At 54.2% G+C, this 25,611-nt stretch overlaps 2 protein-coding genes across 4 annotated transcripts in view; both read left to right on the top strand.

Moving 5' to 3' along the window:
* Positions 1 to 5,516: 5,516 nt before the first annotated feature.
* Positions 5,517 to 6,435, top strand: RNF228 (ring finger protein 228; the record flags this gene model as incomplete). Its single annotated transcript, XM_084267526.1, has 1 exon — positions 5,517 to 6,435. The coding sequence occupies one exon, from the start codon at positions 5,517 to 5,519 to the stop codon at positions 6,369 to 6,371; it is 855 nt and encodes a 284-aa protein (XP_084123652.1). The 3' UTR covers positions 6,372 to 6,435.
* A 14,810-nt stretch (positions 6,436 to 21,245) lies between these two features.
* The window catches only part of PAX3 (paired box 3), a gene marked incomplete at both ends in the record, with an annotated part of 79,227 nt that continues 74,861 nt past the window's right edge, over positions 21,246 to 25,611 (top strand). For 2 of the 3 annotated variants that reach the window (XM_084267100.1, XM_084267098.1), the window contains 4 exons: positions 21,246 to 21,330; positions 22,298 to 22,533; positions 23,982 to 24,111; positions 24,845 to 24,979. In XM_084267100.1, coding sequence (XP_084123226.1) covers positions 21,246 to 21,330; positions 22,298 to 22,533; positions 23,982 to 24,111; positions 24,845 to 24,979 — 586 coding nt within the window. The remainder of the gene's footprint in view (positions 21,331 to 22,297; positions 22,534 to 23,981; positions 24,112 to 24,844; positions 24,980 to 25,611) is intronic. The other variant, XM_084267099.1, reaches the window with a different exon arrangement.

The following is a 25,611-nucleotide window of genomic DNA, read 5'->3' as shown; positions in this document are numbered from 1 at the left end:
AGGGAGCCATTAACCAAGTGCCACGCACGAGAGCAACGCGAGCTCCTCCGGCTGCACTTTGCTGTAGCACCCGGCCTCGGGGACCCAAGGGGCGCAGGGCTCTGGAGCCCCAGCTGTTGGCCTGGATACTCCCATTCGCTCGCTGAGTAACACTGGAGTCATCCCTGCACAACGCCCACATCTGCCACCAGCTCAAGTAACAATTCTGCGATGGGTTTCCTCTGGAGAGCAGGTCTGTGGTGATGCCCAGTGTTGCTGCTAAAGGGACATCGCACCAAGGGACATAACCTCACGATTCTAAAGGGTTCCACATATTTTCTTAACCAAAGCTCATAACATAGTTACCTGTTTGGGACGTGCCAAAACCACGAGATTATGGATAACAAATGGCTGGGAATAATCACAAATGATTCCCATCAGAAAAGATGCAGTCACCTCCAGCTTTAAGCCCGCGTCCTTCACCCTTTTATTGCCAATAAATCTGTTGCACAATTCGGCATCACACTGGTGCCAAGAAGGGTGTGTGCCTGTGCTTGGGGCTTCAGGTCAACCCTGCGTGAGGAAGCAAAGCTTAAAGCTTAAGACAGAGAGAAGAGAAAGCAGAGACCTCACCAGCAGTCAGCGAAGGTGCCATCTGTCACGCATTCCTCGCTGCCCCAGGCAACAGAAGTAGGACTGTATTTGCCAACCCAAACACAAACTAAAGTGTATTTTTGGGGGAGGAGGGTGCCAAATATGGTAATTCTGCATTTATTTACCTCTGCATCTTCCCTACTACATGCTTTAAGAGAACACCACATTTGGTAAACGGCAGTGAATGATGTGGAGTTGCTCAACGCTGTAATCCTCCTTCTCTCCTTCTTCAGCTCCCTGAAGTGGCCTGCAAATCTCACTGAAAATCAGCATTCCTTTCTGTACTGAATGCAAGTCCCTGCATGCAATAGCTTTTATAGTAGTTCCAAGACACAAAAAGGTTAAAAAGCACTTTAATTATAAATTATTCAGAAATACATTATATGAAATAAAATGTTAACGTGAAGAAGGCAAAAGATGATGTTGCAGCATCCTACAGTACAATGATGGGGCATAAAAACAATGCACAGCTTTTGCTGCTCCTCAAAAGTGAGTGGGAATGGGGTTGGAGGTGGAAACTTGAGTAAACAAAGTTGAGTGGAAAGATGAAAAGTACAAGAGTTCTCTTTTTCTAAATATTTACCAAACTAGCTCTAGGCTTAGTTAGTTAATGCATTTTAGATCTGAAGTAATACAATAAGCAGACTTTTATGGAAGAAAAAAAATCCTGATCATAAAATATTGTCAAAAAGCTTCTGATGTCAACCATAATAGTATATTAAACTACAAGGACCTATCTGTAGATCTGGCTGACTTCAATGACTTTTGCATCAGTCCTAAACAAGCTACTTAACTGTTGAAATGTACAGAAAAACATAAGCATTAAAAAGGGGAGTTTGACTTTTTTATTGTGAGTGGGCTGGCATCTGATACATTCCCATCCTGCACTTCACCAGAGAGCGCTTTCTTCTGATCTGTAAACAAAACCCAAGACATCTCATTTCATTAAACACACCTATTGTACTACAACACAGAAATTCTGAAGAATTAACCCAACTAAACAAGATATTATTGCTCTAGGGACGTATACCAGCATGTCCCTTGTGAAAAAAAGGGAGGATTCTTCTACAAGGTTGTGGGCTTGGCTCATCAGTGAGTTCATTTTACACCAGTACAGATCTTCTTCTGTCAGGTCTTACACCAGCGCAAAACTGGCACGCTGCACTGGCTAAACCAGCCCCAGTATTTAAAATGCTACAAATCAATCCCTACCAGCCACAGAATGGTTATTTTAAGAAGAAAAATGTGTATTTCATAAGGGTTGTTTGCCACTTTTGCTCAGAATTCATAACACAACTTCTGCTGAATAACATCCAAAGTCGTAGATAGATAGCGGTTCAGCCAAAAGTCAGTCCTTGGAATTGGCTCAGTTGCATCTTAGGGGGTTTTTTTGTACAATAACTAATACATCTTTCCCACTACAGAACAGTCCCTACAAGCTCACAATCCAAAGAACAAATGTTCATTGTAATTAAAGTGAATAAAAAAGAGAATACATCTGGATCTTCAGAAATACAATAACTCTTCCTAAACCCTGTAGACATTTCTCTTCAATCCCAGCCTAGGAAGCCTCTAAATGCAACACAAAGATGTTTTCCCATACTCGTGGTCCCACTCCTCTGCTTGTACGGAATCAGGGATTCAGTTGCCAGAGGAATCCAGACAAGAAGCCACCTTCAACTCCAGGCCAGGTGCTTGGCTGGTCCGAGTGACCGAGGAGCCAGGGCAGCACCATGGAGCAGGGAGCACAAGCACATGTTGCACAGACGCACACCGTGCCTTGGTGAGTCCACAAAGCCCTGGAGAGCTACAGCTGGACACTATCCTACACAACTAAGGCTGCCAGGGCGTCCAAGAACACAGCTTATCCCTCAGGTTGTCAATGCTCATGCCTTGTTCTGGACTGTAATATCCCATTATACACGCAACACGATGCTGGAATAAGACAAAAGGGCTGAAGTCATTAATGGCTTTGTTCCATGGTTAGGTAAGGGTACATAAATCACCGTCACTGTGGTACCAGCCTCATTTCCTCTCCTGACCACACAGCCATCCCCGTTTTTCCTTGCACTGGCTGCAGACCTCATGCAACCTGCTTCACAGAGTTATTCCGGCAGAAAAAGTAACAAGAAAAGATGCGTTCAGGGGGATCATCTCCATGAACTGACTTGCTGCGTCCTCACACAAGTTCTTGTGTTAGCCAGAGGGTAAGAGCCAGTGAGGGCCACCAGATACACAAAGGTAAGCAGGAGTTGCACCCTTCCATAGAAAGAAAGCGGCATCTCACCGGGCGTGGGGGCCACGCAGCTCACATGTTCCACTCAGTGCTGTTCTCCAGGGACCGCACAGCACAAGGTCACCTTCCCTCTGCAGGAAGGCACACAGCACTGTGTTCACAGGGGTAACCACGACCTGAGAAGCCTGTTCACAGGGGTAACGATGACCAAAGAAGTTTCGGTGATGACACACTATTTTTTCTTAGCTTTAGCAAAAAGAAAAGATGTTTAAATTTCATCCTTACCTCTCATTTACCATTTTTACCTTTCATTATTTTTCAAGCTACGCTCAACTTTGCCATCAATTCTGTGTAGTTTTCATGCCAGAACTACAGGAAGCTTTCCCAACGCTGACTTTCATATACTATTAGGTGGAGTTTCAGTTGACCTTAAGGCAGATACACATCAGATAAGGAAACTCAAGCACAAAAGACAGGGGCAAAGCGGTTTGAACCAGAAATGGAGCTGATGTATCTGGACCTTATTAGAGCATTTGATACAGTGCCTCAAAAATTTTTACTTGAAAAATTAATTCAGATTTGCTTGGATCTAAGGACTTTCACGTGCTTTGAAAAGTAATTGGAAGTTGTAGGGGCATAGAAGTGGCAATTATATTGGGTGGAAGGGCGGTGCCTGGGACAATTTCACTAACACTTTATAACAATGAACTAATTAAATGGGAAGATGACACTAAACTGGGAAACAGTAGCCAGCAAAAGGGGGGGAAGGGAGAGGCAAAACAAACATCATAAACATACTTTGAAGAATTTAAGAAGACCTGAGTAAACAAGATTAAATTTAGTGTAAAAAAAAGGAAGATACAAGAGTTAGATGAAAACAGTCCAAATTCAGCAAGGGTGATATGCAGCACATGGAAAACAGTTACACTGGAAAAGTCCTCCAGCTGACGGGGGTTGATTAGCCCTGTGCCTGCACACCAGGGTGGGCTTTTAAAAAGGGGGGTGGCGTTTGACTCCCCATACCAAAGTAGCTGTGCACTAGGGACAGTGACAGCAAAAGTAATTTTCTTCTTTTCAGAGACTGAACCTAGATTTTTAACAGACCTTAAATCATCTCCTGGGATAAAATACAAAAAGGACCTGGGTCCCTGTACAGAGAATGTTCCTGCTTTCCTCTGACTTTATCCCTTTATTCCGGTTTAGGCTATGCTGAAAAGCTTTAAGGAGGTTCTCCCTTTTGCTAGTTCCATTGTTCACGGTCTCAGGGACAACCTTCAGGTCTGTCACTATGATTTAGCAGTATGTGCCTTTGCATCTTACCAACAAGTCAGTCTTTCCAAAATAAAGTTTCCTCATTTTGTTGGTCTCTTCAAGAATGCTTAGGGGTCCAGAACAAAGTCCTAGCACAGAAAGAGAAAAGAAACAAGGGTCCAATGGTGAGGAAGAGAGGGAGCTTCCCCTAGCATTTGCGGGGGGGGGAGCACACCACGCAGCAGAGGAGAGGGGAAGATGGCTGAGCTGAGACAGCCCTCAGTCCAGAGCTGACTTTGTCCAAGATGCAGCTTTAGCAACACAGCAGGGCAATGCAGTGTGCCTGAAACACTGGCCTCACCTCCCGAGAGCCTTCTCTATCTGGAAGTGCATTTTCAGAACTAGACAGACAATTATTTTGTGGCCTGTGTTAGACCTGAAAGAATAGTTACTCCAGAACTCACTGAGGAGACAGCGGAATCTGATTTAGTGAACCCTACTGGACTGTTTAAGAGTGTGACATTGGAGGCCACGAATGCTTCATTGTTCGTTGGTTTTAATTAAACTGAGCAAAAGCTCTCAACCTTGTAATGCAACATCAGGATATAAACACAAACATCTGCAGCTCCTTTTGCCTCGGGTTTCCAGAAGACAATACCTGCTGTTTTCACTGCGCATAATGAAACTGCTGTGCACAAATGGCCCTTCCCGAAGAGAAGCGAAACACATTCGCCTGCGAGCTGGAAGGTACAGAGCAGATGCTAACCTGCCACCAGAGGGGCCTTCCCCTCTTAACCCTTCATCGGCGGTTTCACCGCCTTACCCATGTTTTGTCACCGTAACCGCTGGTCCCAAAGCACGACCGCACCGGGGGACCCTCGCCAACTGTTAAAATCAGCGAACGGCTACAAAAAAAAACCCCCATCAGGACTAAAGAGCCACCGGCTTCTTCCACCTCCGAGCGCTTCCCGGGCCCAGCGCAGCCCCCGGCGGGGGGCGGGCTGCCCGGCAACACCCAACCCCACACCCCGCCTCGCCGTGCCGCCGCCCGGCTGCGGCACCCTCGGCCGCCGTGCCGCGCGCCGCTCCGGCAGCCCCCGGGCGCGGGGGGCCGGTCCCAGCCCGCGGCGGCCGCTCCCCGGGGCGGGCGGCGCCGATCCCGCCCCCCCGCCCGCGGCAGCCGCCAGCAGCCCCCGCCAGCCGCCAGCGCGGCGGGCGGGCGGCGCAGGCAGCCGCCGGCCCTCCTTCTCTTCCCACCGGGCCGCGCCGCAGCCCCCGGGCGCGGCCAGGAGGCGGTGGGGCCGCGGCTCCCCCGGCTCCCCGCCCGCCTCCTAGGCGCGGTGCGGCGCGGCCCGGGACCCTCGGCGGCTCTCCGTCCCCCCTCCGGCGAGATGTTATGGCCGAGCCGGCGCAGAAGGGCGGCGTAGGGCAGGGCGGGCGGCGGGAGGATGAGGCGGCGGCGGCCGCCCCCAGCTACGAGGACTACGAGTGCAAGATCTGCTACAACTACTTCGACCTGGAGCGGCGGGCGCCCAAGCTGCTGGAGTGCCTGCACACCTTCTGCCAGGAGTGCCTGAGCCAGCTGCACCTGCGGGCCGCCCAGCAGCCCCCCGCCGCCGCCGCCTCCGCCGCTGAGCCGGGGCCGGCGCGCCCGCCCGGCGGCTCCCTGGCCTGCCCGCTCTGCCGCCACCGCACGGCGCTGCCCGACCACCGCGTCCACGGCCTCCCCGTCAACACCAAGCTGGCCGCCGCCTGCCCGCCGCAGCTGCGCGCCCGCGACCCGCTGCCCCAGGACAGCCTGCCGCCGCTGCCGCCCCGCCGCACGCCCCGCGCCCGGGAGGCGGCGGCCGCCCTCGCCCCGCAACCTCCCGCCCCCGCCGGCCGCGCCGGGCCGCGCTCCTCGGGCGGCGGCTACGAGAGCTGCCAGAGCTGCAAGCGGGCGGCGCTGAGCGCCGGCTGCGTGTGCGTCGTCGTCTCCTTCCTCTCCATGGTGGTGCTGCTCTTCACCGGCCTCATCTTCGTCAACCAGTACGGCGGCGACGCCGGGCCCGGCGCCTCGGCCTCGCCGTCGCCGGTGGGGCCCATCTGCCTGTCGGTGGCCAGCATCCTCGCCCTCTTCTCCGTCGTCGTCACATGGCTTATCTGCTGGCTGAAGTACCGGCCCGAGGCGGCGGCGGCGGCGACCGGCGGGGCGACGGCCAACGGCACCCCGCGGGGCCGAGCGGCAGCTGCCCGCAGGAGCGACACGTAGCGCCGGCGGAGCGGAGCGGGGCTGAGCCGGGCCGGCGGGGCACGCCGAGTGGGCCCGTGAGGGACAGGGGTTCGCCTTGCGCCGCCGCGGGAGGAGAGCGCGGCCGGTGCCCCGTCCGGGCCGGGAGCGGTTCTGGCGCGGCCCCTGCTCGCAGGTACCCCGCGTGTGGTTGGCGGTAGCCCCGACCCAGGCGGGAGGCGGGGGCAGGGGAGAGAGGACGCGGGCGAGGCCGTGAGTCTCCAGGGCGGAGCGGCCCCTCAAGCTCCAGGGCCTGCCGCGGGGGTGGCAGGGCCCAGGGCCGCCATAGCGACGGGGCCCGGCCCCAGCCCTGCCGCGGTGTCGGGCCCCAGGCCCGCCGCGGCCGCACGGTGGGACCTGCGGCTCGGGCAGGGTGCGAGGTGGAGGGGGTGGTCCGCAGGGTGACCCGGTGAGGGGCCGCGGAGGCTCCGGCCGCTCCGGAGGGAGGGCTGGACGTGCCTCTCCAGCAAGGGTGTCTCGAAGGGCCTCCCGGGCAGCCGGGGCTGTGAGGCTGGGGCGCTGCCCCCGGGTTTCTGCGCGCCCCGATGCAGAAGGACACGGTCTCGATTAAAGAAAACTGGCTTACTGTTGCCCCCGCCTGGAAGATAATTGGAGAGATGCGCTGTGGTTGGGAGCCAGGGCAGGGTCCCGGTGTTGGGTGCGTTTTGCGTTTTCCCCTGACGAAGCTGAGAAGCGCGTGTAGGAGCAGCTGTAACGGAAACGTGCGAGCTGGAAGAGACTGAGAAAAAGTTTCCCTACAGCGTGTTGACTACGGTTTTGTTATAATTTTATTAGAAGGCCGTCAGGCCCTCTGTTGGTTGCTTAAAATAAGCTTTATTATTTAATTCTTTGAAATTCTCATTTAATGTGGGAGACTGAAATGCTACATTGCACACTTAAACCAATTTATGGAAAATGATTTAATTAATGGAGCTCTGAAATAGAACTAGAAGACTCCAGTGCTAGAGAGTAGTATCTTGGTGGCCACTGATTTTGATTCTTTGTAGGGAGAGAAGCCCACATTAAAACACGGACTTTGAGCATCACTGTAAAAGTGGAATGCAGTAGCATAATTTGTGTACTGAATATTTACCTTGGGCCCAGGTAGCTGTCACAGGGCAGTGGTTTTCCCTCTCGGTAAGTTTCTCTTCTGTGCTCCAGTTTCTGTAAAGGCCTGTAGAAAAACGTTTTTGTTCTGTGAGGTTGGAACATCGGTGATGTCTTTGAGATGTAACGGGATGCTCATAATATGAAATGGAAAAACATTGCCATGCAGCTGGGTTTTGTAGTATATTAAGGAGAGCACTTATATAGATACTGTTCTATGTTGCAGGATAATTCATTTGGTGCCTGAATTTTTTTAACTTAATTAGTTGTTATGATCTATTGGGAATAAGATAATGCTGCTTATTCCGTGTTTCTACACAGTACTGTAATGGAATGAGGTAATTATTTTCGTGCTTAACAATTCAAGAATTTTAAAAGTGATCTTTCAGTATGTGTATTTTGCAAGCTGTCTGCATGATATTCTGACAAGTATCCTCTTAATAGACCTTTACTCAACCACTTCTATTTATCACGAGTGCAAAGGAATTTACTCTGTAGAAATGTAAAAAGACAGCAGGTGAAGATGTGTGATGTGTTTTATGACTGCACAAGTGATGTGTACTGTGCATTGTCTTGATAATCACCAATCTGTGAAAAACAACCCCTTGACACCCCAAAAAAAAGTCCCCAGAAACCCAACGGTATTTATACAGACTCTGTTACGATGGACACAGTTTGTGGGAACAGTTTATCATTTTTGTGTCATGTCTATTTAAAAAGATCCGCACCAGCCTTTTAAAATTGTATATCGTAACACAGAGGCCCTGAGGAGATAAATTACTGGGATCAACTGTGGCTCTGACCATGGTTGGTTTATTTAGACCAGTGTTTTCAAACTTGGAGTTGCTTGTTAGCCGTGTAAAAGGTGTATGCCTCCTTAAATCAGGCCCGACTATTAGCTCCCCGCTGACTTCAGCAGTAGTTATGGATGTTCTGCACCAAAGAAAATCACGAGACTTTTATTTAAGCATCTAAATGAGAATTTAGATGGTTGACTTCAGGTACAAGCGTTTGAAAATTTTGGCCTTAACCTCTCTGTTCTTAAGTTAATGCATCTGTAAAGTTTGATAAAAGCGGTGACCTACCTCACAGGCAAGATGTGAGGCTTTATTTATTCAAGTTTTTAAGCAATTGGAGATCCTTGAAGAGGAGGTGCTATAGGAGTGAAAGTATTATTATAAATGATACTGTAGTAAGAACAAGTATATGTAAATTAATGGACATAAGCGGCAGCGATGTTTTCTAAGAAAAATAAAGCTATGAAATATGTACATGTGTACATCATACGCACCCACACACGGGTTACCTGTCTGTGCTTCTACTGTGTTTCTGTTGGATCAGGTAAGCCGTGGTACCTTGCAGTTCAGCGGGCCCAGCCAGCAGTCACCCACCCCTCTCACTCCCATCTGGTGTAGAGGTGCCGAAGCTGGGCGCTGAGTGCTGGTGGAGCCCAGCTGGAGCCCACTGCAGAGCCCGTGCTGTGCTTTGCTTTGCTTTGCTTTGCTTTCCTCCTGCGGGCTTCCTGGCTGCAGTGAGCCGCTGGGGTGCGGTGGGTGTGCTGCCAGCACTGCCAGGGTGAGCTGGTGAGCCCCGCCGACCGGGCTGTGTTTACAGGAGCAGCAGTGGCGGTGAAAGCTGTGACGTAGCTATGCCCTGAGATACTGATTACAGTAGGAAAGCTACACTCCATCCTTTTCTTTCCACATCATAGTTTTATTTCTGCCTTTTCCCTGCAAACAGTACTTGCCATTTTGACTAAATCAATGGGTTCAGCGGGGATCCATGGACTACTCCTAAAGGACCTGCAGCAGGTAAGTAAGAAAAGCCAATGGATTGCCAGAAGCTTAGATCTGTTACGTGAGGGTCAATTTTAACAAGTTTAGAGGTTGGCACATTACAAAAAGTTGAAGATCACATGCCTAAATAGGATTTTCAGGCTTATTCACAATTGGACGATCATGTAACACGTTGGGTTCCTACCCATATATTTGAAGAGAGTTCAGAGCCAAATTAAAATGGGCAGTCTGACCATATGCCAAATCCTTCTCTCTGCTTATGCAAATTTTGGGAAACCACCGGCTTCAGGAGCATTAGCCTGGATCCACATCACAGCAGCAGTCAGAAAAGGATCATGCATTGTATACGTCTCTGGCTACTGTAGAATCCCAGCATTACATTTGTATTTTGGGTTTCTTTGAGTGTACAGATTACTTGTCCAAAGCCAAACCTGGCTCAAGTTTCACTTAAAAAAAGTTAAGTAAAATACAAAAGGAGAAAAATCTGTGTGGCTGGTGGTGTTTTATTCTTTTAACTATTTCAGACAGAACACTTGTGTGTTCTAGTTTTTTTAAAAAAGCACAGAAAGACACAGCTGAAGGGGTATGTGTCAGTTACACTAACCGTGCATCTTACAGGGGAAAAAAACCCCACCAGTGCAATGGGGCACTCTGTGGGAAAGCAGAGAAGGCAGGGTATACCACAGCACTGTGGGGAAAATCATGGGTAATACAAGCTGCTGGGGTTTTTTGGTGTGTGTGTGCACACAACATTTCTCTGCATTACACAGTCTGAGGCACAAGCAGCTACAGCCAAGAAATGGGAACACAGGGAAAAAAACAAAGACCTGAAGCTTTCTCAGCAATTTTTGACCTCTGAGAGATCACAGGCTGCGTGAACTCTGAAAGAACTGTAGTTTCCAGTCATGCCAGCAGTAATCCCCTATTCCTCTGCCTGAGTGGAGCATACTGGGCTCCAGATTGGGAGATGAGATTGAGCGTTAAATTCATGGTCTGGAGCAGGCTGCCAGGCACTGATGATATCAGTCCCAGAGAGGGAGAAAAAGGCAGGTCAGGGGACAGAACTCAGGTTACCAACACAGAACCTGGGTGTGTAGTCATGTAGTGTGAACTGTTCTTGTCCATCTTCTCTGGGACAAGTGACTTCCATCTCTGCCTGGGGAAAGTTCCCACTGGAGTTAACTGTAGCCACAGGATAAAGCTGTTTGCAGGGAGCTTCTGCCATTTATGGGAGGCGTTAAGCCAGTCCCTTCCACATTACAAATTTGTTTCTTTCATGTTGTCTTTGCTAATAACTTTGTCAAGAATTCAATTCTTTAAAGCACCACCGTATTTTTAACGTGTATGATGTACTGTGGGTGCCACAGTGTAGAAATGCTCGCTCCTTTGAAAGCATCTCTGGTCAGTACTGCAGCTGCAGGGAATAAGTTATATTCCTTTCTGCATCATTAGCCCACAAGTGGTAAATAATCCCATAATGTTAGTTTGCATAATAGCCGGTTTTCATCATTTGAAGGGCAGGTTTGACAGAAAAACACTTGAGTGTTTCATAGATGCATGGAAGGAATAAACCCTCGATTGTCTTGTTGGGCGGGTTAGAAGGCCTGCATGTGGAGGTACTTTCACATTCTTTTATCTTGCAAAAAGCAGCATAGTGGTTACTCTGGTATTTGCAATCACTCGATATGTACCACAAAGCCGAAGAAGAAGTCGCTAACAGCAGTGGGTACATACATCTGCAGCAGCAGTCATGTGTCTCTGCAAGTTACATGAGTAACCTGAATTTCCAAGAGTGACTGGCAGTTTGGGTCCTGTCTATTTTTGTCTGGGTTCAGACAGCATTTTGGAAGCATTCTGAAAATGAGACTCTGTTGTGGGCTGAGAACCCAAAAGATCATCTTACCATGAAGAGAGGTTCTGTCTGTGTTTGTATACTTTAACGAACAGAAAAGAATAAACCTCCAGCATTTTCCCTTGCACTGTAAAAACACAGTGGAGTAAAGGTGCACATGGAAATACTGTTGCTCTTCTTTTGTAGCTCAAATTACTTTCAGATTGCTTTCAAGGCTTGTGTCCCAAAGTAGCTTATTGTGTGTAACCCTTTGCATAAAACACATCGCATTTTGTAAACGATGGAAGAGTGAGCTACCTTCCAGCAGGCAGTTACTGCAGGCTGAGGACCAGAGGTGTAGTTACAGAGTTAATATGCACTTTGGGTTGAAATCCTACCGCAGGGAGCAGTTTTCGTGGGGTGGGTAAACTGTTTCAACTGGCCAAGACTGCTGGTTGTGCAAACAGACAAAAGCCCCCTGAATGGGAATTTGGGGTATGCAAGAACCGCAGATTTCTCTGGAAAGTGGTGTGCACCTGTGTGTTCAGACCTCGTGCTGAAAGCCTTCACTTAGGGGAATAGCTATGGAGCCCAAGGAGAAGGGCTGTTGCTCTCGCTGGTGTTCATGCCTGGCACAGTCCAGTCCCTTTCCTGTGTCAGTGTGTGCTGTGTGTTAATGAAAACAGCTGCTGAAGAAGACTAGTTGCATGTGAATGTGTTCATCGTTCAGAAGAATGGTTATTAATCATCTCTGACCTGCAGGCTTAAGCATAAACAGTGCTTTTGATATTAATCTAATGTGAGAGATCTTTATGAACATGATCCTGAGTGCTTAATGTTCATTGGCAAGAGCAGCACAGGAGCCTGACTTTGTCCAGGCTCTGGGTGTGCACTGAAATCCCCCTGAGCCCAGTGGTCCCTTGCCTGTGTTACAGAGGGTCTGTCGATAGAATGTCCCTGCCTGTCCTGATGACCTAGAGAATATGCTTTATCTCGCTGGAAGTTAGTTCATTTTGTTAGCATATTATGTTGCCAAAGAAAGCTTTAATCTCGATGTGCATTAACCTCTGCTCATTTAAACCACCTCAGTTGTCCGTTGGTCCAAGATCTCCACACAGACATTATACAACGTTTGCCTCATGTTAACCGAGTTAGCAGGTGAGTTGGGCTGCAGGTCTTTGGTGGCTGTGAGTTCTAGTGTTTCTGAAGGGTGTCTAAATTTGGTGGCTCAGCCTTATTAAAGCCTGAAAACCCTGCAATTTATCTGGCTTCTACATTTTATCCAGACGCATGTAGAAATGGAGATACTTTCAAACAGTGCCACAAGTTTGTGTCATGGAGGAATGCATATGTTCATGCTGTGTCCAACTAAGTCATCTGTGATCAATGCAGCGTGAGGTAGCACTGCTTGTGTTCTGAGGATGGAGCGATGCTGGTCCTCCAACACCCGGGTATGAAAGTAGCCTCCCAGCTCTGGTTCTGAGCTGGTCTCTGGTGTTCTTTTCACATGTCCTGCAGATGGTGAGATTTTCGGACCACGGTGACTGTAATCTCTAACAAATAGCTTCAGTTGAGAAATATCTCTGCTGTTTTAAGGAGTTTTTTACAGTAAACAAATATCACGAGGTCGATTTGTCTCATTGGATTTTTAAATTTGGGAGGAATAGCTTGAAAGGGTTTGTTTTTTTTTTTAACTTTTTATATTATTTTTCCCTTAAACCTGCTCCTGATTTGTCAAGGAATCTGAACACTTCAGTTCATTACAGGTCCAGATGTAAGCAATGATTCCCCATCCTATCTCTACGTTGTCTGACCACTCAGCAGACTCCAACAATTCTGTTTCGGTAATTATTTTGTTGTCTTTTGATTAATAGCAAATAGCAATAACAGCATTTGGGTTGGGAGGGGTGGGGGTTAATGACTGACGTTTGAAATACTCTTCCAATATAAATAAAAATTTACCACTTTCCATTTGAAAGGGAAGAATGAGACTTTTTATGATTTAGAAAATGTGGTGATGAGCAATAATTCCAGTTTGATTTCCACGTTGCAAATGAGGACTCGTTACTCAGCCAAGTGTTAGGAGACAGAGATACATTGTGTCTTAAAAAGCTGTAACTATTGCAGGCTTTGAAGTAAATTAAATGAAACCAGAAAAATAAATTAAACCCCGTGCTTTCTTCCAGTCAGGTAGTAGGAGTTTCTTTTTGAGAATAAATTTAGATTTATCTTTATTATTTAAGTATCAAAATCGTATGGAAAATAGGTGACATTCTAGTTGTGGAAGTTAGTTCTGCTTGCTGAAGGAGAGGGAAGAGTCTCTCTGGTTCCGATCACTACAAGAATTCTTCAGGGTATTAGCTTGTTGTTCCCCCACACACACACACCAACACCCCGATTTCTTTCTCTTCTGTGGGCAGTTGTTTTCCTTTGTGCCCCAGGCAAACCATCAGTTGGGTACACGAGCTCTCCTCTCCGCAGGGAAGTTGCGCTGCCCGTGGGATCCGGCGCGCTCGGTGCCCGCCGGGGAGGGGCAGGGCCAGGCCTGGGGGAATTGGGACCCCCGGAGCCGCTTTACAGCTCGCCCCGCAGGGTAGCCGCGGACCTGCGGTGGAAAGGCCCCAAATCCCCCAAATCACAGATTCTCTGAGGCTGGAAACGACCTTTAAGATCACCGAGTCCAAGCAATGCGCCGGCACAGCCTTGGGCTGTTCCCCTTGCGTTTCGCTTCGCCCAACAATACATTCGCGTTGAAAATAAGCGCCTGGCACCCACATAAGCAGCGCTCGGCGGCCTTTTATTTAAGCGTGGGACGTCTGCCGGAGAGGGAGAAGGCGAGAGAGCGGCGGCACCAGCCTGCTCTGGGGATGAGCGGCCCGGCTGTACCCGCCGCGGGGAAGCGGAGGATGGAGCCGGGCGCCTCCCGCCCGCCTCCTGCCCTCCTGTGTTGCCCCGGACCCGCGTTTTCGATTGCTCGGAGGCCGGACGCCACACGGCCCGCAGCCTCTGGCACCGGCAGGCCCCCTCCCCGATTCGCTACGGCTGTCCGTCGGGGGAGCCCCCAGCCCGGGCAAGAGCATCGCTGCGGCCAGAGACGCCGCCGGCGCGGGGCACCGGCCCTCCTTGGCCTACGTTCAGGTCTTGCTTCTTGCTCACCCTCTCCTTTCGTTTTCTTGTTTAATTTCTCCCCTCTTTTCCTTTCTCACTTCTTGTTCTTTCTCTTTCGGTTTCTTTCGTCCCAGTTCCTAATTCAGTTCATCTCTACCAGAGTAAGTGGTGAAATCATGTAGCTGCGGGCGAAATACCGATTAGCGAGTTCACTGGCTGCGCTGGTAAGGCCGCTTTCCCCTTAATACTGTTCATTCCCGGCTCCATCATGTTGGACGGAGGGCAATCTCCCGACAGACACTTTGGGAGCGAGAGCTAGGTGCCCGCCGGTGTCCCGATACTCGTTGGCAGACCCGCAGTGGGTCACGCAAAGCCACGCGTGTTCCTCGTTCCCCCCCGCTGCTGTGAAAGCCCCTTGTTCCGAAAGCAAATACATTTGATCGCTCCGAGCCCCGAGTCCGTGAAACATTCGTGGTCTCTTCACTGCAGTAAAACTCCCGGTGGAAATCTATTGCCATACTGCTGGAATTAATCATCACTGGTGTTTTTACAAGTAATTAACGAGGATTAGACGCTTCGTTTTGAAATGTGGCTGTTAACTACGGGGGAGGTGGGGAAGGGAGATGCGGATTTCCCCTCTCCTGGGTGAGACTTGCAGGTGGGCGCGGGGAAGCCGGCCCAGCCCAGCCCTCCCTTTTGGGAGTGCGGTGGGATACTGCCTCCCCTCTCAGAGAAGAAAACGAAATTCGATTGCGAGCTTTAAAAACATAAATAAGTAACACGCGCTTTCCCCCCCCGTCCCTTCGCAAAGAAGGAATAGCCCGTCCCTGCCGCTGTGGCCCGCTGGAAGGAGCCCACCGGGCTGTGCCGGGCTGGGAGAGCCGGGGGCGCACCCTCTGCCTCCTGCCCCTCAGCCCGAGACCTCAGGCGCATCTCTCCTCGGCTCAGCAGGCATGTGTTAGTACGGAGTGGCAGCTGTAGTATCGCTTTCTGGAGGATCTGGTAGTAATCAGAAAGGTGAGGAGTTAGTGAAATACATGTTGTATTTATTGCCAGTTTACAGGGATAGGGAGGGCGGCCGGTGCTGCAGAGGGGGCCGTTTGTAGGGTTAAGCGTTTCAGCCTTCTCCCACGGGTAGCTTGGCCGGCCTGCGGGGAATTGGATTTCGCCCTTCTTGGGGACCACCTCCTAGCCCGGGGCACGGCCGGTCCCTGGGCTGCGGGCGGGAGCCCCCCAAGGCAAGATCCAGCGGGCGGTGGAGGGGTCTCCCTCTGCGCGTTCGCTCCCTCTCACGGCTCCCTCGGGGCCCCGGCGGCGGGAGCGACCTCGGACCTACCCACCCGCGGAAGTGCTTTGCCTTCATCCTCCAGATTTCCCTTTCCTCCGCTGTCCTGGCAAAGGTGATGGCCGCGGACATAACCTCGGAAAAAAGCTCTTCCTTAAGAGGGGCAGCAGCCCGTTACGAGGGGTTCCGGAGTGGTGTTTATCGGGGTCTGGGTGTTTATCGCCCCGCCAGCTCCGCGCCCCGCACAGAGCCTTTCTCGGGCTGCCAAAGGCGCTGTGGCTGTAAACTGATGGAAACGTCACAATTCAAACGGGGAGGGGGAGGAAAAAAAGGTACCGAGACGTGCGGATGGGACATAAAAGCGACGGGAAAAGGTTCAAAGCTTTCGGTGATGACTTTTCAACCTTTATTTATGTGCCTATTAATGCAATATCCATCATGGAGATATGCATCTTTATCCTTTCAACTGATATGCTGGGAATCAATTGGCTATGCAGATTACATTTCATAAGTTTCCAAATGTTAATCTCCCCAGCCCTTTGCTGGTAATTTCTTTTTTCGCTAAATAGTATTATGTTTCTGGAAAAAAAAAAAAAAAAAAAAAACCAAACCCCAACAAAAAAACCCAACCAAACCAACACATACACAAACCCCCCTGCCCCCTAAAACAATTAATCTTAAGGCTACTTGCCTCATAATATTTGTTAAGGCTCGGGCTCAGGAGCCGAGCGGAAGGTGACGCTCCTGCCCGCTCCGCTGCCGGCCAGGGGATCTTCCCGCGGCAGCGGACCCCGGCCCGGGCTGTGCCGGGCCGTAAGCGTCTGCGGGCTGGGTTCGGGACGAGGGAGCCGGGGGACGTGTCCGAACAGTTATTTTCCCCTCTAAACCTGGAGGTGGGGGTGAGGTCTGTCTCCCTCCCGGCGCTGGAGCTCGGTCCCGCGGCTGGCGCTGCCCGTCGACTGGGGAAGCGGTCGGGCTCGGGAAGCCGGGAGGGCCCCGCACGTCCCACCGCCGCTTCTCGCCGCCGGGGCGGTGCTTCCCGGCCGGCTGCTCCGGGGCGCGGCGGCGGGGGGTCCCTCACACACCCCCCGGCTCAACAGGTGATGTCCCCGGACACCTCTGGGACCGTAACCGGAGGAGTGATGTGTGAGAACATGACTTGGAGAAGCTTTCCGCGGGACGGGTCTATTCGCAGAGCTTTTTCTGTCTAAGACGGAAACCGGGCTGTGCGGGGCTGTCTGCCGCTGTCACCGGTGGCTCCTCTGGTGTCGCTGCCCGCGGGTACCGCAGGGTACCATCACCTACCTCCTCCCGCCCTGCCCCGCTCCTCCGACACCCTCCCTCCCCACATCGCGTCCCTTGCCCAAAGCAGGTGATTTATTAGCCGTTAGTATTACTCTAACCCCCAATTTACTTCGATAGTGTTGAAGTTTCTCTTCTGTGACATTGTGCTGCTCGCCGTGGTACTCGGGTCACTCGCGTCCGAAAAAGCCGATACCGGTTTGATTCAACACACCTCCGGGCCGTGGCAGCGCTCGTATCCCCCCACGTCTCTCTTGCAGCGGGGGCGGACCCTCGTAACACGGAGCACTCGCTCAGTGGTTGCTGGGACCCCCGCAGCCCCAGGTCCCCATCCCGCCGGGCCGGGCTGGTGCACTCCGCCGGGCACACGCTCCGGGAACCGGCCCTGCGCTCTCGGGCCTCTGTTCTCCTGCCCGGGCGGCCGTGGTCGGGCGGTACGAGATCCTCCCAAACGCACCAGCCCGCTCGCTCTGTGGTGGGAAGGAGGGAAACCTCTGTACCGGGAGGCATGAGGCAGCGGGTGACACCGGCCAGCCCCGAGGCAGCCCACATCCCGAGACCCCAAACCCTGAGGTTTCTTGGGAGGGGTTTGGCCACGGCAGCGTGGAGCATGAACCAGAAATTACAGGCGCCCTGCACACTACCTATGTCAGCATTTATTTCTTTCACGTCTTTATTTCATTTTCTTTAATTTATTTTAATTTTCTTTCTTTCAAATTTTTCTTTCGTTCAAATTCTTTCAAATTCTTTCTTTCTTTCAAATTCTTTCTTTCTTTCTTTCTTTCTTTCTTTCTTTCTTTCTTTCTTTCTTTCTTTCTTTCTTTCTTTCTTTCTTTCTTTCTTTCTTTCTTTCTTTCTTTCTTTCTTTCTTTCTTTCTTTCTTTCTTTCTTTCTTTCTTTCTTTCTTTCTTTCTTTCTCTCTTGTTCTTCCTTTCCTTTCCTTTCCTTTCCTTTCCTTTCCTTTCCTTTCCTTTCCTTTCCTTTCCTTTCCTTTCCTTTCCTTTCCTTTCCTTTCCTTTCCTTTCCTTTCCTTTCCTTTCCTTTCCTTTCCTTTCCTTTCCTTTCCTTTCCTTTCCTTTCCTTTCCCCTGGAAATAGGCGAAAAAATCCCTCCAAAAGCCGTATGAGAAATTAATGGATGCAAGCAAACCCGGAAACAGTATAATTGATTTCTTTCTAATAGAGAAGAAACCAGTAATGTTTATCGTTCAGAAATGATTGCTTGTGTTCTTAATAGCTCTAATTTTCACTGTCCATTTGATGTGCTGCAAGTTTAATATAGAGCACTTACTAATCCAATTAAAAGTGCACCTGGCCTGGAAGAGCTCTGTAATTAGCAGGAGCATTTTTAGCTATTTCCACTGGAAAACCGTGAAATCATCTCTGCTGGCCTGAAGGACTGTAATATGGGGGTGGGGGCGAGGAGGGGAGGGAGGAGCGGGGCCAGGCATTCGTGCCTAATCTTTTTGCATTGAATTTTGAGCAGTCCCCGTGCGGGAGGATGCGGCTGTTTCATCTCGGTGTCTGGTAGCGCAGGACCGCGAGGGCGAGATTTAGGTGGGTTTCACATCGCTTTCCCCTCCCGTCCGCAGGCCCCCGGCCCAGGGACCTGTCCTGGGGAAGGGGCTCGCCGCTGGGGCTCCGGGAAGTTCGCTGGGGCCGGGCGCGGAGCGGGGAACCGGGAGGTGCTGCGGGAGCCGCCAGCCGCGTCGCGGGGGTCGCGCCCAGGCCACCCCTGCCCCGACGCCGCCGGCCCTTGGCCTCTGTGGGAGCGGCGGCGGAGCTCCGGAAAGGCTCCTGGCACCGGGCGGCACGGGACCGGCCTGCCGGGGCTGCCCCGGGCGCCGCACACGGGCCCACGCAAATACACACCCCACGCACACGGACGCGCGTCGTTGAAGGCGGGGGAAAAGCAGCTCCGAGTGACTGCCAAGCCCGGGTGTCGCTGCCGCGGGCCAGGCAGTCCCCGTCCGCGCCCCCTCCTCTCGTGTCCGAGGCCGCGATGACACCCACCCACCCACCCTCCGCAGCCGCGGGTGGGAACGGTGGTTGGTCCCACGCTCGGGGCGGCGGCGGTACCGGTGGTGAGGGCGGCGGGCCAGGGGGATGCTGTTGGCGCCGTCCACGCTCCCGTGCGTCCCCGCTACCCGCTGCCCCTTTCCCAAGCACGAATTTATTCCTTTTTAAAAAGGAGAATAACGCTTCTCCTGCCTTCGCCCCCCGGGTGAAACACTTGCGCCAGGCAGTGCGTGTGAAGGTGCCGCTGGAGCGTTTCTCGAGGGCCGCGTGTACCGGCACCTCCCGCCGCCCGGGCTCGGTGGGACGGCCGCCGCAGGCGCTCCCTCGGCCGGCGGCCCCGCTCCGCCGCCCGGCTCTGGCCGGGATTTCACGGCGCTGGGCTCACAGGTCTCGCTAGCGGTTTGCTCAAAGCTTCGGCCATCGGAGTGCTTTGTAAAACCCAAGCGCTGTGTGAAATACAGGCTGGGGTTTACTGTCGTGGGAACTTTTCTTGCCAACCTGTTTCTTGGGTGTCGAAAAGCTTTCGGAGCGGCCGCCGCTCGTTCGGGCTTTCGGGTTTGTTTTTATGCATTTGAAAAGCGAAGGAAAGCGCTCAGCTTGGCGACCGGGTCGCGGGGGCTGGAGAGAGCAGGACCACGGGGCAGAGCCGGGCGCTCGCCGCTGTGGGTGCCGCGGGCTGAGCGGGCGGTGTAGCGGCTCCGTCTGCGGGCTCCTCGGCCCCGAGCACCGCTGCCTATGCCGTGCTGTGCCGCTGCCGCCTTGCCCTCGGCGGGCGGACTCTCTTTTTATTCCGGCTCCGGCTCTCTGCCTAAATAACGCGAACCCCCGCCCGCCCCGGGGCCGGTACCGGCCCCGAAACGGTCGCCCGGCCCGTAAAGGCGAAGAGGACCGCGAGTCCAGAAAACATTGTTTCCCTCGTTTCAAAAGGGGAAACCTGAACGATTCTCATCCTTTTGATTGATTAAAGTCTTGAATAACTTGAAGCTCGGGAGTGACAGTTACTGAATAGACTATTGCAAATAAAGAGCACTGTGGAAAGCTGGGCTGGCACTTCAGAGTGTAAAGGAGGCGAGTTTGCTGGCACTTACCAAGTTATAAATAAAAGGCCATGCACAATAGTACCTTCTTTAAGGACAGACAGTCTTTACAACACTCCTGGCGTCATATCCTGCTGTGGTCACTTCAGCTCCTAGGCAGACTTTACCTCTTTTATTTTTCCAGCAGTTTAGTTTGAATACTACAATAAATTCCTGGGAACAAACGCTTGTTAGTAGGATTTTAACACACGCCGCCTCGCACCATACACACCCGCATACCCACGCTCACGCACATGCATGTAGCGCGGGGACACTCTCGTCCCACCGAATTTTAAAAGCAGAAATCCCCACAGAGACCTCACGGCAGCTCTCGCTTTCCGAATCCTCAGCACCGTTTGGTCCAGAGCTGTTTCTTCTTGACGGAAAGAGATTTGGGTGCAAAATAAAGAAATAGAAGGAAGAAACGTAATAATAATAATAATAATAATAATAATAATAATAATAATAATAATAATAATAATAATAATAATAATAATAATAATAATAACAACAACAATAATAATCCCAAACAAAATAAAAGATATAAGGGAGGTTTTTCTCCCCGCAGCCCCGCCACTCGTGCTCGGAGGAGCAGAGCCAGGAGACAAAGCACTTTATGGGCGGCGAGGCAGCGGCTGCCCCTTCGTGCCTGGCGGGGTATGGTGGCGGCGCCGCGGAACCCCGGGGGGACACGGGTCCCCACGGGTGCAAGATCCGGGCCGCCTCCGGCCGGCGCATCCCCTGCCCGGTGCCGGGGCAGCCGTCTGGGCACCGGGCGGCTGCCGGCGGCTCTCTGCCCGCGGCGAGAGGTCCCAGCACGGCGCGGTCCGCGGGGCAGGGCCGTGTCACACCGGGCCGGGCCGGGCCGGTCACGCCGCCGTCGCGCCGGCCGGGGCGATGCGGGAGAGCCGCCTCTCTCGCCCAATCAGCGGGGGCGGCGCGGCCGGGCCGGGCGGCGGCGGCCAATCGCGGCGGCGCCGCCGCGGAGCCTCGCCGGGGACGGAGCCGATAAATGCTCCCGGACCCGCGGCTGCCGCTCCCCGCCGTACCGGGGACAGCGCTGCCGTCGCCCGCCCCCCCTCCCCTTCCGCCCCCCCCTCCCCCGCGCCCAGCCTCGCAGCCCGGCGGGGCTCCGGCCCCGGCCCCTGCCCTCCCGGTGCGGGGCAGCGCGGGTCACTGACAAAGGGGCAGCGGCGGAGCTGCCTCCTCCCCGCCCCCCGGCGGCATCCCCCACCCCCTCCCGGCACCGCTCCTGATTCGGTGGGACCCGCTGACAGCGCGGATCTCTCCTAGATCAGCCCTCACCTGGATATAACCGTGCTGGGCCGCCGCGATGACAACTCTGGCTGGAGCTGTCCCCAGGATGATGCGGCCCGGGGCCGGGCAGAACTACCCCCGCAGCGGGTTCCCGCTGGAAGGTAAGGCCGCGCCCGGGCTGCTCCCGCTCAGAAAAGTGAGAACTGCTCCGTGCCTGGAGCCGGGACAAAACAGCACCCCCAGGCCGCCGAGAGCCGCCGCACGGAGGGCTCCACGGACATCCCGCACCGCTCACACCCCCGGGCTGTCAGAGCCGCCGACCCGCGGCGGGACCGGAGCCGGGCCCTGTCCCGGGACGTGCCCGGCTGGGGCTGCGGCTGCGGGCCGGGGGCTCTGGCCTCGCACCCCGGGAACGGTCTGTCCGCTTCGGCCGGCGGGAGCGGGAGGGAGCTGATTAGGCGGTCGGTGGCACAGCTGGCCCTGAATCCGCTCTTTAGCCATCTGGGGAGGCCGAAATTAGGGAAAAAAAGTGACGAAAAAGTTACGGGGGAAAAAAATTAAAATCAAATAAAAGCGGTGGAAACGAAATCGAAAAGAACTTTAGACAGGAGGGCATGTCCCCGGCGGGCAGGGCCGCTGCAAGCGGCAGTTCTTCCTCTGGGCAGCAGCTGTGCGAGAGCCCCGCAGCACCGGGGAGCCCCGCAGGCTCCTGCCCGGGGCGAGGACGGGGGTCTGCGGTGGCTCCCACCGCCGCAGCCCAGGGCGGCCGAGCCGCAGGCCGGCCCCCTTGACCTCGGGGAGACCGCGAACTTCCCGCACCGGTTCCCCTCCTGTCCGCGGGAGTCGGGCAAGCCCCGCAACCCGGCTGCAGTGCGAGTGCAACAGGTGAAGCCGCCCCGCCGCCGTCCTCTGCCCGCTGGGGCGGCAACGCGGGGCTTCGCGGGGGCCGGCGGGCCCCGGGCGCGCTGCGGGGCGGGCGGGTGGCGGCGAGTTGCCTTTGCAGAAAAGCAACCACAAAAAAAACCCAGTAACAAGAAAAACAACAACAACAACAAAAGACCCAGCAGGATCCGAAGGAGACTGTTAACGCCATTTCCCCCTCCTGCCTCCCCTCCCCTCCTTTTCTAGTCTCTACTCCTCTAGGCCAGGGCAGAGTCAATCAGCTCGGAGGAGTGTTTATCAATGGCAGGCCTTTACCCAACCATATCCGACACAAGATAGTGGAGATGGCCCACCATGGCATAAGGCCCTGTGTCATCTCTCGCCAGCTGCGAGTGTCCCACGGCTGCGTCTCCAAAATTCTCTGCAGGTACCAGGAGACGGGCTCCATCCGGCCGGGGGCCATCGGCGGCAGCAAGCCCAAGGTGAGCCCCTCCGCTTCCGCCCGGAGCCGGGCAAATCCCGGCCGCGTTGACGGGGAGCGAGGCCCAGCGGGGACTCAGCCCATGGTGGCCTGCATCGGGCTTTGCAGAGGGGGGGGGAAGCACCCCGGGAGGGCTGGGGGGGACCGTGCGGGGGCCGGGAGCGGGCGTAGACACGGCACTGCCCGCCGCCTCCCCGCCTGTTGCTCCGAGAAGTTTCCAGGGCTTTAAAAAATATCGCTGCGGCTTCGTGGCAACGATTTTCTTGTTTTAAATTAAGAAAACGCCATTATAGAAATAACTTATCAAACGAAACTCGGCAGGACGGGGTGTTTTTTGCGAACGCACGGCTGTCCAAAGCCCCGAGTGCCCCACGCACGTTCGGCCCCGCGGGAGCCGCGGGCGGGCTCGGCGCTGCCGGGCCGGGCCGGGCCGGGGAAGCGGCGGGCAGATGTCAGTCCGGGCTCGCCCAGCGCGGCGGGATCGGGCCCTCGGTTTTTTCGTTGCAAAGCGCAAACCAGCCCCCTCAAAAAAAAAAACCCCAACAAACAAAACAAAAACTCGTCTCCAAATTACCTGTATCTCCGCCTGCCTATCTTCCGCTCCTTCCCCTGCTCTGGCTTTTTCCTGCCCGCTCCAAATCTCATGTATTTATAGCTACGCAGCTAAGAAGTTTTTGCTTTCGATAATGCAGACAAAGATGGATCCTTGTCTCAAGATGAGCTTCCCGTAGCTTTTCGTTCCACAAAAGCCAAGCAAAGGCTTGAGTTTCTGCCGAAAGTTTCTGCTCGATTTTTTCCCCCTTTGTTGTTTCCGAAGTGGCAGTGACCGAATTTTCCCTTTCGTGTCGGGACTAGAGGCAATTTTTATCGGCGTGTTACCCTAACGAAGGGCTGTTCCCAGCCGGGAGATCGTTGTTTTGTTTGAGTTCGGCTTCATTTTAAAAATCAGGAGACCATCGAAGCAGCCCTGCGGTGCTCGGACCTCTCAGCCGTTTTCGCACGTTAATTTTGTTGGGCGCTGCAAACTTTGTTCAGCCAAAACTTCACGAACTCGGAGCTTCGCTGTCACGGAGCCTCCTCTACTCGCGACTCAGAATTTCCCCGGGATTTTCTCTCGGCCGGTGCTGCCTAATTCGGGGTTTTCCTTGCCGAAGGCTCGATCCCACCTTCCCGTGTAACCCTGGAGGATTTCTTGGGAAGTTTCGTTTAACCCGGGGCGGTTTGGTTTATGCGAGCCCGTTGTTACCTATCACGTCCCCCTCCGATTTTAACCTGCCCGTCCTCGGGGGGTTTTGCAGCGGGATTTCTAAGCGGGGCCGGTGTCGGCTCTCGCTGGCGGCGGAGCGGGTCGGGGCGGCGGCGGCGGCGGGGAGGCTCCGGCCGCACCGGGGGTCCCGCGGCCGCTCCCGGCCCTGCAGACTGTGCCCGCTCGCCTTGTCTTTACTGAAGCAGGTGACGACGCCGGATGTTGAGAAGAAAATCGAGGAATACAAGCGGGAAAACGCGGGCATGTTCAGCTGGGAGATTCGGGACAAGCTGCTGAAGGACGGGGTGTGTGACCGCAACACGGTGCCGTCAGGTACGGGGCGCCGCCGGGGCAGCGGGGGGGGCTCGGACACCTCCCGGGGGGCTCGGGGCGGTACGGGGAGGGCAGCGTGATACCCGGGACGAGCCCTGTGCCCCGTGGGAGCGGACCCCCGGGCCGGACCGGTGCCCATGAAGCGGTGGCGTTAGCACGCTGGTACCGGCAGACGCGTCCCCGGGGGATTCCTGCGCTCGGCGGGGGTGTTTTCAATTAAATCGCAACCGCACCCCCCTCCCGTCCTGCTTCCCTGCCGTCCTTGCTGGGCTGCTCTGCCGCGGGAGGGCTCGGGTCTTGCCGATTACCCGGAGCTGGGGAGTGAGAGGCACGGAGCAGCTCCCTGGGCCAGTGGATTGTTGGCAGAGGGTGGATGGACAGATGGACAGGGAGCACGTGAAGCCAGCGCGGTGTTTGTGCGGGTGTCTGTGAGCTTTTCTCATCACCCACTGCCCCTGGTCGGAGGGGAAAAAAAAATCAAAACAAAAAACTTGTGGGGCTGCTGTGCTGGCGCTGGGGCTCGGTCTGGGACAGTGTTCTGTGCATTCCCTGCAGGGAGGGGAGTATGCGACCACCACCCCAAAAGCCCCAACTGGCAGAAACTGTGGGGAGACATAGAACAGTGATGTAGGACTCGGGTCCCTGGCCTGACCTGGGTGCTGCCGGGGGAGGGGGGGGGGGGGGGGAGGCTGCTGGGAACAAGCCTCCTCACAGCTCTGTGCTCCCCCAAAAGTGAGCTCCATCAGCCGCATCCTGCGGAGCAAGTTTGGGAAAGGTGAGGAAGAGGAGGCTGAGCTGGAAAGGAAGGAGGTGGAGGAAGGCGACAAGAAGGCCAAGCACAGCATTGACGGCATCCTCAGCGAAAGAGGTAAAGTCCCGTTTCCCTCTGCTCTCCACAAAGACCTGGGACCAGCCTATGCTGGTGGGTATCCCTCTCCCCCTTCTCTTCATCCCAGAGGTTGTCCTGGGGCCAGTGTAGCATAGGACGAAGAGTTGCCATGTCCCATCCTGCCCCATCCCTCCGCCAATGTGACCCTGTGGTGTTTGGGAATGGTGCAGAGGTGGGGGCAAAGACAGGGGTCGCCGCCGGTTTGGCTTTCAATGTGAGGGATGGGGGCCCGGGAGTAGGGAGGGCTGGAGCTTGCTGCGGAGCCGTGTCAGGGGCTGCGTTCCTGGCCCCAGCAGCTGTGCAGAGAGATGGCTGTAGCCATGGGCTGCTGAGCCTCGAGTGTCTGTGCTGTGGGCAGGGCAGGGAACCGTACGTTTCGTTTCTTCTCCTGGGAAAACTGCTGGGAAAACTTGTGTCGGTGGCTGGTCGGGGGCTGCGAGGAGGCTGCAGCCTGAACAAGGCGGAGGGGAAGGGCTGCTCCGGGGGGCAGCCGCTGCCCTGCCTGTGTTTGTGCCCAGCTCGGTGCCTGGGCCAGAGTGGAGGGGCAGGCGAGGGCTCAGAGGGGCGGCCTTTGCATGGAAGTGGCTGCCCAGCACATGCACAGGCACTGG

Source organism: Gallinula chloropus (assembly GCF_964237585.1).
Source record: "Gallinula chloropus genome assembly, chromosome: 8".
In the NCBI taxonomy this organism is placed as follows: Eukaryota; Metazoa; Chordata; class Aves; order Gruiformes; family Rallidae; genus Gallinula; species Gallinula chloropus.
This window is presented reverse-complemented; position numbering and strand designations above follow the sequence as displayed.